The sequence below is a fragment of the Halichoeres trimaculatus genome, unplaced genomic scaffold, assembly GCF_033239565.1.
Source record: "Halichoeres trimaculatus isolate MK-OKI-2021-1 unplaced genomic scaffold, fHalTri1.1 fHalTri1_scaffold_8, whole genome shotgun sequence".
NCBI lineage: Eukaryota > Metazoa > Chordata > Actinopteri > Labriformes > Labridae > Halichoeres > Halichoeres trimaculatus.
In genome coordinates, this window is record NW_027437186.1 from 31,320,769 (window position 1) to 31,332,980 (window position 12,212).

The following is a 12,212-nucleotide window of genomic DNA, read 5'->3' on the forward strand; positions in this document are numbered from 1 at the left end:
ATGTCTGAAGAGTGTGAAAGTAGTTATGATTGTTGAACTGTTGTTGTAAAACCATCCATTCATCCACTTAATACATGAAAGATCCTTCCTAAAACCACCAGCGTGAGTTTGTTTGAATTTTACGTTTTACTGAGGAATTTGTGAGTGTGTGTGTGTGTGTGTGTGTGACTGTAGTCAGCTGAGAAAGCTCTGCCTTTGTTGGCAGCCGCAGCCCGGGCACAGACAGCCTGTGTTGACAGTCTCCTGCCTTCCCCTCCTACAAACATTTCCCACTCCTAGAACGGAGGCAGTGTGCAGTAGGTGAAAAGTCAAAAGCTCTCGGACGAGAAGCCAGGAAGCGTGATTTGACCCCCTCCCCTACCTCTTCATCGCATGAGCAGAAAAGCATCTCTATAAACATGCTACATGTTACTCCAAATGCAAAGTGATGGCTGGAATAAGCGGTACAGTTGCTGTGTTGTGTGCAGATGGTTGATTCACAGCGTTTCACTGATTTATTCCTGTGTACACCCTCTTACAGCAAATGTGGGACTCTTCCTCCGGAGAGCTGCTTCTTCAGCCTTATCTGCAGCACAGGATCATTCATGGGTAAGTTATCATGTGTACATGTGAACATTACACACATGCAAACACACACTGTCTCAACCAACTTCGATTTTTACCGAAAGTCACCTTCTGCTTGATGAGAAGCAGCTTAATTTGGATCTAACTAGCTTATCCTTTAATCTGATTAATTTGTCAGCTGGCAGAGCGGGCATGACATCTTCATATTTCTGATTAACAGGAAAGATTTTCAGGGTGGATTGGAACATTGGAAGAGAAAAGAAAATTCTCACATTGAAAACTTGAACCAGCACATTTTTGTAGATTTTTTGTGACTAAAACACTTTTTTTTAACCATAAGAATAGTTTCTAATATATTTGATGTTCCTCAACCTTTTCTTTGAATAACATCAACTTTCATGTTGTGTTAATTCTGGTGGCCACATCAGAGATGTGGACTCACCAGGATGAGAACTCCATTTCCCATGAGCACCATCAGCACTGTAAAGATGGGGCCCAAGCAAATGAATGAAATATATTTTCTTCTTTTAATTCTATTTTTTTTTTGTTCAAAACAACTTTTTTTGCAGAATACTGAAAGATAAGATGATGTTATCGACTCCTTTCCTTAAAAACAGTGAAGCATTCACACACTGACATAAGAGTTCATTCCTGTGCATTGATACTTTGCTTTTTAAAGCCTTGGTTCAGGATTTTCTTCACATTTTGGAGTTCTCCTATTCCTGCCAAAGTACCAGCCACAAGCTCAAAACATTATGTAGAAAGAAAATTATGTAAGGGAAGAAAACTCCTCCTCTATGGTTACTTATTTCTTTGTGCCAAACTTTATCAGAGGAGTTCTCGACAAAGATATTTCACAGTGAATGCTGGGCACCAACTTTTTTTTCAGAATATCTAACCGAAACACAGACACTAAACTTTTATTGTAAGAAATCTTGTCACCATTGATCTCATTTTACTGTGTAGTGCACAAACTTGAGAGTCAGACTGGATCACATCAGTGAAATCTTTTCACATTGTCTAAAGCAGTGTCAAATCAGGGTGGAGGGTCAAGGGCCAAAACCAAACATTCATGTTGCAGTGCATGATATTAAATATGCTTATAGCATAACTGTGCAAAATAGATAGTCATACAAGTAATTTTGAAAATGAAAACAGTTTTCTTTACTGTATTTCACAGCATGAAGTTACTGAACAACCATATGGCACAAATATTAGGCATATGTCTTCAAAGACATTTAGTGCAATATAACCTGAACACAATGGTACGCAGCATGCTTCTATGAAACCAAAATAGTGCATTTTCCATCCTTTTAAAATAAGGAATAGTAATATAACTGGACACCTGCTTTAATTTTGTTTCATGGGACTAGCGCCACCCTACTCCCAATGTAACACAGTGTTAATTTGTGGTCAGGAGAGGAAGTGCAACAACGAATCAATAATGAGTGAGAAATTTAGGTAGCTGGCTGTGGGAAAATAATAATGATGATTAAAAGTATGTATATAAAATGAAAATTCAAACATGGGCAGCTGGCCGAAAAAAAAAATCCCTGGTGGGCCAACTTTGGCCCATGGGCTCCAAATTGGACAGCCCTGGTCTAAAGAAACAGTCTTTTCAGATAAATGTCAATATAACCTACAAAACCAACACAGTTCTTGACTCATCTGTCATTTTTCTGATTCTTATACTTCACCTTATCAGACTAAAATTAAGAAACTAACATTATGTTGAACTTAATGTTCCTAGTTTACGTTTTCAGAATGTCTTTGCCTTGAAACAGAAAGCAGGAGATTTTCTCTTGAGAACACTTCACGCACATTTAAGGAAATGAAAGAGTGAAGTTGAAAAAACCACAAGTGACAGAAAAGGAAAAATCACAGCTGCTTTCGAGAAAATGGGAATAAATAGATCTGACTGATGAATTTAAAAGAAACCATCACCTTTAATTTCACTCTATCACTTTCTGCAAGAAATGCAAACTTTCCAACCACACTGACCAAGAGCCAGAGAAAACCCTCTATGTGGTCAGTCTGAATGAAAAGGGAGGAAAAAAGACAACGAATTAAGCCTCAGATTGGTTTCATGCAGAACTTTCACACACACAGGAGTGTGTTTTTCAGTAGGAGACTAAATGATTTAAAAAAAAGAGGAGTGAGCTCCCATGTGCTGGCCCGTGTGTTTTTTTTGTGAGTCTACACGTGCTGTTCCCTGCGCTAACCGGTGGGTCTGATCTGGTTAATGTTTCCCAGCTGTGGCAGCGACATGTTCTTTGTATGTGTGTGTGTGTGTGTGTGACGTTTTTTTTGCTGTGTTTGTCTTTACATAAGGAGTCTCCATGACTCTAGCAGCTATTTAAGGCCAGACCATTCGCCTGTGTGATTGGCTGAGGCGAGACTGTGTTTTTGCTTCTTCTGAGAGGAAAGTGGAGACATGAGGAGATAATGATCATTGTACGTTAAAAATAGTGTGCTGTGATGCAGACTGAATGCTATGTGTTAAGATTTGAATTACAGCCTTATTCTTAATATAGTAAAGCTTTTGTGTGTATTTATTTATTTATATGAGGGGAGACTAAACATTGTGTCTTGTGCCAGAGATCCTGGTCGTGTTTCAGACTGATGAAGCTGCGTGTGAAAGTTCTGGATTTGACCAACACTGACAGACTGACCAACCTTGGTTCTGGTCAATGTGTGCAAAACAACCTTGTGTGCACATTTTTAGTTGTGAACGGGAAGGAGTGGGAGGAAAAACACTTTATTTAGTTTATAAATCACTTGATTTAGTTGAAACAGATACAAGAATGCAGACAGATAAAAAAGCTAAGTAGATACAAAACAATGCAGCATCCTTGTTTCAAAATGACCTGGATGTTTTTTATTGGAAGTTGTCAGTACAGTGTGCGTGAGGAATAACTGGAAAAGCATCTGCATGTAAACAGTGTTTGCAAAATTTTAAAATGTGTGTCTTTTTGAATGATGACAGGCTGGAATACTAATGGAGTAGCGTGGCTAATTTTAAAACGTGCAAAGTAGAAAGTACAGATATTTTCCTGAAAATGTAAGAAGTAGCAATATAAAGTTGACTAAAAAAATTACTCAAGTAAAGTATAGATACCCCAAATTTTTACTTAAGTAAAGTAACACAGTATTTTTACTTAGTTACTTGACTTAACTTGTTCTTTGTACGGGAAGTTTAATTATATGTGTTATGAATTCTCCATTAGTTGTTTGTTAGTAGTGTTATTGTACATATATATGATATTTTTTCCACTAAAATGGGTTTAATGTTGTGGTTTCTCCAAATGATGATGTGGGCAGTGTCCCTAAATGTGGCTAATTGGTCAAATTTTTAAAGAATGAAGTATCATGGGTCTGAGAGGCAGAAATGTAATTTACACATAAGTGGACGCTGGGTCTTAACAGGTTAATACAAGAAGTAGACCTCATTTGAAGCCCTAAGAGTAACACAACTTTACAATCTTAATAAAGAGTCTTTTTTACAATCAAAATGAAGATTCAAAGGATCGGAAAAAAAATTCAGTTACCTATTTACTGATACTGCTAAGTCTACAGTAAAGTTATGCAAGCGTTTCACTGGAAACACAAAGAAGCAATGCATCTTGGTACATGTAGGCACTTTTTATTTTAATTGCACATATAAGAAATGAAACACAAACAACTTTTTAACCAGGAAGGTTTTTTTTAATCAGTAAATCTATAACACTGCTTCATGTACTATCACCCCTACTCAAACAAGATATCCCTTTAAAACTGCACCTCGGTGTTTATTCATACAGCACCAAATCACAACAAGTGTTATCTCAGGACGCTGTAGTAGTTCACATCACAGCTTCCTGCTTACTGTTTGAGCCGTGTAGTTGATTTAATCTCCTGCATATCTGATCATCACATGAAAAGTGGTTGAACTGTTGTGATAGAAGGAAAATTACTTAACGATAACAAATGTGTCTATGGAAGTGATTGAAGAGAAGCTATGCTGATTGGATCTTTCCGCACCTCTGCAGAGCATAAACCATCAGGTCATGTTAGGTTGCATTCACAGCCTTATTGTCTGGGTGTTTTGCCATTTAGGCTCAATGCAGGGTATGTTAATGCCTGTAAAGTAAGTTAATATGGCTCTGAAATGAGGTTAAGCTTATGTGGCACGTCGATGTACAACAGGCTATTGTAAATAATCAGCACTCAGCTTCTCAGCCGGCCAGTTTGTGTCTCACTTTGTAGATTGTGCTGGCTGCACTCGGCTCAGGGGTTCACTCCTTTCCTGGACTTAGTGAACCGTATATTGCCTCATAATTATTATTCTTGCTCTTTTTCCAGGTTCCCACCTCTCTGCCAGTGTACACACACAATGTATCAAAGACAATGCATGCATTCTTTCTCAGCGCACCTCCTGAGGGAGAGAATGCAGCCGCGTGTTTGGGTTGAAATGCATCTCCTTGTGGGGACCGCAGGGTTTGTTTAACTGTGAGGTGTGGTGTGACCAATGTGACGTTTGTGTGAAATGGACATGCGTGTGTGTGTGAGTGTGTGCAAGGTTTTGGTGTGAAACCATGTCTGCGCGAAAGCAAGTCTATGCTTGTGACTGCAGGCTGACATTACAGCGTGTCCACGTTTTAGCAAAGGTAACATTGGTGTGGGCGTGCGTCACTGTTTGAGCCAAGACTCTGCTTCCTCCCCTTGGCTTCCTGAGTTCAGAGAAAAGGACTTAGATCTGCAGACAACTCCCATCTGAAGCAGTGTGACAGAAGCAGGGACGGTGTAAGGGATACACAGGTTGGCTTGGTGTGTTTATGCAAACTTATTCCTGTTATCCAACATTAATTAGAAAACAGTTTATCTTGACAGTCAGAGGCCAGGTGGAGGGCATTCATGCTGCTTACTCATCACACACGCAATATCCTTGTGCAGAGGAGCCCGTGACCCCTCAACGTGACATGCATCTGTAAAGAAATAAGCCAGAGAAACGAGGAAACACTTGTGTTTATTGGAGCTGTGCCATAGATTGTGATTTCTCAGTAACTGTAATGCACACATTGACAATAAACACATCCTAACAGGCTGAATTTACCACAATGAGTAATTAAAAGTATATTGTGTGAACAAGAAATGCTCCTTTATTTAGCATGTGGACATTTTACCTGCCATTTTTATGCTAACGGGTGGGGCTCATGTGAGCTGTAATCTGCCCTTAGATGAACTTGTGGAAGATTTAGATTTATTGGATTATGTAGAAACATTTCACACACACAAGCGATGTGTAAAACATGAAAAACGGCCAACTCTAAACTCTTTTATTTGATTTTATTTGTTGCCGATCTCACCACTCTGGCACAATTGAGTAATGTAGTCACAAATGACATATTTTTCTTATATCCTGCAGGCTCAGAGCTTCCTAGAGTCTGCAAAATGAAAGTCCAGAAATGGATAAGAAGAGTAATGGAAGAAATGCTCTTTCTCCTTTAACCTTCAGGCCGAGCTTACGTCATCCTCAGATAGCTTTAAAATGCCAGCAAGCTCAAACGTGCTCATTTGTAATGATGAAAAAGTCATTTTGTTACAAGAGGAAAAAAAAACACAGCCAGCCAGTCTGCAGCCAAGTGGCCGGGGTGAAATAATCGAATGAAATAAGCTGCAGTTACGTTTTTTTTTTTTTTTTTGTCCCTTTAGTGGTAGAGTATGTTCTCCACCTCAAAGGGAAAAAGAAGATGGAAAAAACAAAGACAAGATTGTTTCTGAGCCCGGAGACAGTGCTGTTTGTTTTTCCATGAATGTTGCTGAAACATTTTGTAGAGAAGATATTAACGAGGAGGGAGCAGTGAGGAGTTCATGAACACAGAAACACTATCAGACAACCAAACAAACAAGATTTAGTTACACATTCACATACACATTTAAATCATTATGTATCCACTAGACATCCATGCCATATTTAGTTTTGTAATAAAACACTCTCAGTGGTTAAGCTGCTGAGAGGACTTTTGGTTTGTGTTGATTTTGTTGACCTCTGTTGAAAAAGTACTTTGTGATCACTTGTTCTTGGGTTTTTTTTCTGTACAAACATCTTTTTTAATCTTCTGCCTTGATGGCAATGAAGGAAATCATCTTCCCTGTGAATGTATAGAGCAGTGGTTCTCAAACTGTTTTAGACCATGGACCCCGATCAGGTTAGACATTTTTCCAGGAACTCATTTATTATCATAACATTGGCTAGCATAATATTAATACTATTCAATAATGTAATGAAAATAGAATCAAGCTACATTTCGTAAACTTTTGTAAAATATTGACTACAACATTAAAACTCCAACTTGAGACAATGGTGTGCACAAAGGGGGGGCAGTTGTAGAAAAACATGTGCTAAGGCCCTGTTTATACGACAACATTTCAAATGCTAAAACGCAGTGGAAAAAATCTACGTTTTATGTGGAAATGTTGAGGGACTGAAAACACTGTAGTAAGCATGCCAGGCCTGCAGGTGGTGCTATAACTGTCTTGTCCAGGAGCGGCTTTTGATAGATCTCCACTGAAGTAGAGTTGAGCCGATCATCTGATGTATTGTGGAAAACTAAGCGCAGAAATGGAGCAACAGATGCACGTTTTGTAAATGGGGATGGGCGATACTGGGAATTTTGGTATCGATCCAATACCAAGTAAATACAGGGCTGGTATCGCCGATACCTTTACATAAAATGTAGTTATCATTGAATAACTTTGTGATTTTGCCTTGAGTTGGTTGATTATGATTATGGTAAAACACAGCACAAATCACTAGTGTAAAATTACAGAAAGGTCCCTCCTATTAGCACAGAGAAGCGGTAGACGGAGGAAATTAAAGTAAATTGCTGGACAACATTAGAGAAACTGCAGTATCGATCTTATCGTGCTAGTATCGATCCAATACCAATGTTCATCCTGGTATCGATACTATCGATATTTAGATCGATATGCTCACCCCCCTTATTTGTTAAAGTCAGTCAGCAGAGTCAGCAGATTGAGCAGCACAAGTGCAACACAATAGGCCACAAAAATCGTAACAACAGTACTATTGTACGCACTCGCGCTAAGCAGAGCGTGACGTCAGCTCGTCCACTGAAAACACCAGCTTACGTTTTACATGGCAACGGTGTTGACAGCGTTTCAGAAAAATTGTACTCTGGAGGCTGTTTTCATGAGTTTGCATTAGGTTGGATAAAACAATGTTTCTTTGTAAACCCGAGGCAAAAACGCAACAAAACTATAACCGTTGTCATTTTAACGACCCCTCAATTGCCCTCCGGGTTGGCGAAACATTTGCAACCGCCCTTTTTGTTATGATATTTTCACCCCTTCCCTTTAAAAAGTCTGTGCACGCCACTGCACCAAGGTGTTTGTTGTTTTTGAGGTTTTTTCCTGGTGTTGCAAACTTTGAACTGAAAGACCTGACACAATCACATGAGAACTGACCTCATGGCAAAACTAAATTGGGTGTGAGTACTGGAAAAAAATAGATGATTTTATTGATGCATGAGATTCCAGTTTGTTGATGAGCACTTCCAATGATAAAGCACTCTTTTAAAATTGTCTTCAAATTATTCAGTGGACCCCAAAGCTATGGTTTGGGGACCCCACTTTGAGAAACACTGGTATAGAGGCATCATCAGAATATCCTATAATCAGTTTAACTCTACTCACATAATAAATTAAAGGGAAGGGATGGATTTGTCATTGATGTCAGCAGTCATAAGTTAACTGTATGCTGCTGTTTCCTTAATGTGCTGTAAGTCATCTTGTCTGACACCTACCTCCTGGCAGTACCGATAAATTCAATTAAAAAAAAAAAACGTCAGTCTTGTTACTCTCTTTTTCAGGCCATAAAGATGTTATGATATTTACTTCTGATGATATCATAACCAGTTAAGAACTCTTTACAGTCTGGAGTTTTATCAGTAAATGAAGAAACACTAAAATCTTTCAACTTCAAGTAAAACTTAATATTTTTTTGTTACTGACTGGAAGGACCAACGGGTCATATTGTTTGATTTTTCAGGCATTCCCCAGATTTATGTTTGTGGTCAGAACTTCCCCTTCTGTCTATCACAAAGACCGCTCACAGCAAAATCAAGATAAACGGCTGCTGCCTTCTTTTTTCTAAGTCACCAACTTAGGAAATAAAACATAAATTTTTCCGATACGTGAACTTTCCGAGCATCAATCATGGCTAATGCTCCAGTATGAAGTTGTGGTCAGGTTTTGAAATGTGACCTGTCACTGAGACCCAGGCCCAGACTAAACCTTCATTGGTGGAAACAAAGGTTTACATTGTTAAACCCTGCGCTGGAGTTTCTCTTCCCTCCCTCTGACCGCAGTTTCCATTTATATTCCTTTAGGCAGCATGAAGTGTTGTAACTTTGACCATGATAGTGACAGAGTAAAGACAACAGTTCAGTCTCTGAGACTAATGTACAAGCTTCAGGTCAGGACACGGGGGCCTCTGTGTCCCCTCTCATTCTTCAGGCCTCCTCTTTTCCTCTCACCCCCCTCTAAACGCGCCGCTTTCACCAAACCCAGCCAGCCTTCACCGGGCCGTAGACGTGAGGGACCAACAAAGAGAAGACAGTCAGGGGTCAGCCATTAACAATACACCCAGTCACAGCCTGTTAGCACATCAGCAGTCGTCTGTCTCAAGTACTGTACTCAGTTTCCCTCCACCTTTAATCTTATGTAAGACTTTGACCAGCCCCCACGGGCTTCGCTTCTACTTTCCCGCCAGTTCCTGCTTCTCATTTTTCCACTTCAAGTTTGTGTAACTCTAAATCAGCTTTCTGGGAATCTTTGTGTTTTTTGGCTAAGTGAGGTCTGTGAGTGTTTGCATTAATCGAATCCAGGCCCTGCGGAATAATAATACCCCAAACCTGCTCCGTGTGTGTGAGTGTGTGTGGTACTTTTCAAGAACAAAACAACTCTTCTCCTTTTCTTTAAGCCTCCCATGTCTCTGTTACGGATTTGTTTATTTATCTGCAAAACCACATAAAACTGACTCTTCTTCTTTTTGTCTTTTGGTGTGTGTGTTTTTTTTCCGTAGTTATGGTCATCGTGCTGTTCCGCTATGCCCACGTCATTGAGAAGCACCAGAACTGTGTTCTCAACACGGCGAGTCTCTCCACAGGCTGGATCTGTGCTGCTGGACTCATCATGGTGGGCAACTTCCAGGTATGGCAACCCTGTTTACTCACCTGGTAGAGGATGAAAAAAGATTATACATGTTGGTTTCAGCTAGAAAAAGAGAAATAATTAAAAAAAAACATCAGGTCTTTGTTTACAATGCACTTTTCAAATCCAAGAGTACAGGATGCATATATTGTCCTACAAGTTGCATAATGCAAAAAAAACGAAATCTTATGAAGTGTTTTTGTCTTATTTTCACTAGAAAATGACTTGGGATGAGCCCGACCAGCCAGGAAAAATGTCCAATTTCTAGTTATTTAAAGACAAAAATGAGGTCTGAATTGCTCATAACAAGTTTAAAAAAAATCTGCTAATGGAACAAAAAAAGCTACTTGTATTAAGACTTTATTCTAGTTTTAAGCAAAATTTAGGCCTCATATTTGTCTTAAAACAACTTAAAACAAGACATTTCTCTGGGCCGGTCAGTTGAAAGTAGCTCATACTAAGTATAATTAGACAATTTCTCCTTAAAATAAGACAAAAACACACCAAAAAAACACAATTACCACACTAAACACTAGATGAATTGTTAAAATAAAAGACGATACAGAAACATAAACAGCATAAATACAGCAGGCCATGGAGTGAATGTGTATTTAATCTGTCACATCAGACACCATAGAAGAAGATTGCGAGCATGTGCACTGAGCATCTTCTAAACCATTCTTCAAACTGCCCTGAGTGGCTAATTGAAACTGTTTAGCATGATATATTTAGTCATCCTTGTGCTGTAGTGTAATGATAAAGACCAGCAACATTTCCTTTTTAATGTGCATGTAAAGTAACTGATAGTCCACCACCTAGGCCCATGAAAAATAAAGATAAAGTGTTTTTACCAGTTTTGTTTTAGTGGCGACAAAGCAGGGTTTCAAGGGTCTCCAATTTTGGACATTTTAGAAAACCTCCTTATCCACTGACCTCAATGCAAAAAACTGAAACCTTATCAAGTGTTTTTGTCTTATTTTAAGTAAAAGGCTGTCTTGTTATACGCGATATGAGCCATATTTAACTGATCCGTCCAGAAAAAATATATTTTTAAAGTTGTTTTATGACAAAAATGAGGTCTGAATTGCTTGTAACAAGTAAAAAAAAATCTGCAAATGGAAAAAGAGAAACTTGCTTGAAATTTTGCTTGTTACAAGCAATTCATACCTTATTTTCATCTTTAAATAACTTAAAACAAGACATTTTTCTGGACTGGTCAGATGAATGTGACTCATATTGAATGTAAAAAAGACATTTTCTACTGAAAATGAGACAAAATCACTTGATAAGATTTAGTTTTTTTCCCATTTTTCTCTCAAACTCAGTTCACATGTGTTAATGAGGTTAAAATATAGGAAAAAAACTTTCTTTAAAAAAAATCTGCATGTAGATTTCCACAGCTAAGGAGCCCAAATAGTGAAAACCTGATCATCTGGTCTCAAGCAGAGGTTCAGAGTCACAAAGATTTTAACGGCAGGTAAAGAGCAGGAAAAGATTACAGGTAAAGGGAGGTACCTGAAAAATTTTGAAGCTTTTAAAAAGAGCAATATAATCTTAACATTTATTGTAAAACCAACTGGTAACCAGTCGAGCTGAACCCCGACAAACTATTGCACAGAAAATCTGAGCAGATGTTGTTTTCCCAGTCGTTGAATGAACGGTTTAAGGATGTCTTAAAGGCAAAAAAAAAGATGAAGAACAAGAAATCAAGCCGCACAATTGCTGTATTGACAAACAATTTGTCTAAAATTTTCTGGATGTTTCCCAAACACTTCAGGCTTCAATCATGGCTCTTCTCCTTTTCCCCTGTTACACATCTCTTGGATCTCACAGTAAAGATTCGCTCACTTTGTTAGAGTCAGTAGGAAAGTGTTAAATCTTTGGCACTAAGAGAGGAAATACAACCTGAATTCCTTCCCTGAAGATGTTTGTTCTTTGGGGAAGAATTTGTTCAAGTTTAAATATTTGGACCTCTGGCTGGAGTTCTGCCCTAACAGTGTGTGTTTTTGTGTTGGTGTGTGTGTGTGTGTAAGTGCTCTTTGAGAAAGCAAAGAAGCCACAGAGCTGTTACATGTAGCTTTTATGAGACATCTTTGGTATTTATCCATAAAAAAAGTGGACAGTGACTGAATTCAGAGATAAAGAAGCCCCAGTTTGGTTTCTCATGGTCGCTTTTATACGTCTGTGACATTTGTAACCATTCGGTCAAGTTTGTCCTTCAACTTTTAAACAGTCTTGTAATACTTGGGTGTTTATAGGAAGTTAAGGAAGACAAATGAGGAGGGAGATGTGACGTAAGTTGGACTCACTCAGGCCTTTTTTTAGCACTGGACCGTGCCTCCAGATTCTGATACAAACTTTTCAAAGTTACAGGAATTGATGTTTATACTCTAAACTTGTTTAAAGAAAAGTGTGCTAACTTTGCCTTGAGAGTA

The 12,212-nt window shown here is 38.6% G+C and overlaps 1 protein-coding gene across 1 annotated transcript in view; it reads left to right on the forward strand.

Annotated features, from left to right (window-relative positions):
• LOC141795648 (transmembrane protein 150A) overlaps positions 1–12,212 on the forward strand; it is a 30,286-nt gene that overhangs the window by 10,307 nt on the left and 7,767 nt on the right. The window contains exons 5-6 of the mRNA XM_074676618.1: positions 521–588; positions 9,650–9,777. Coding sequence (XP_074532719.1) covers positions 521–588; positions 9,650–9,777 — 196 coding nt within the window. The remainder of the gene's footprint in view (positions 1–520; positions 589–9,649; positions 9,778–12,212) is intronic.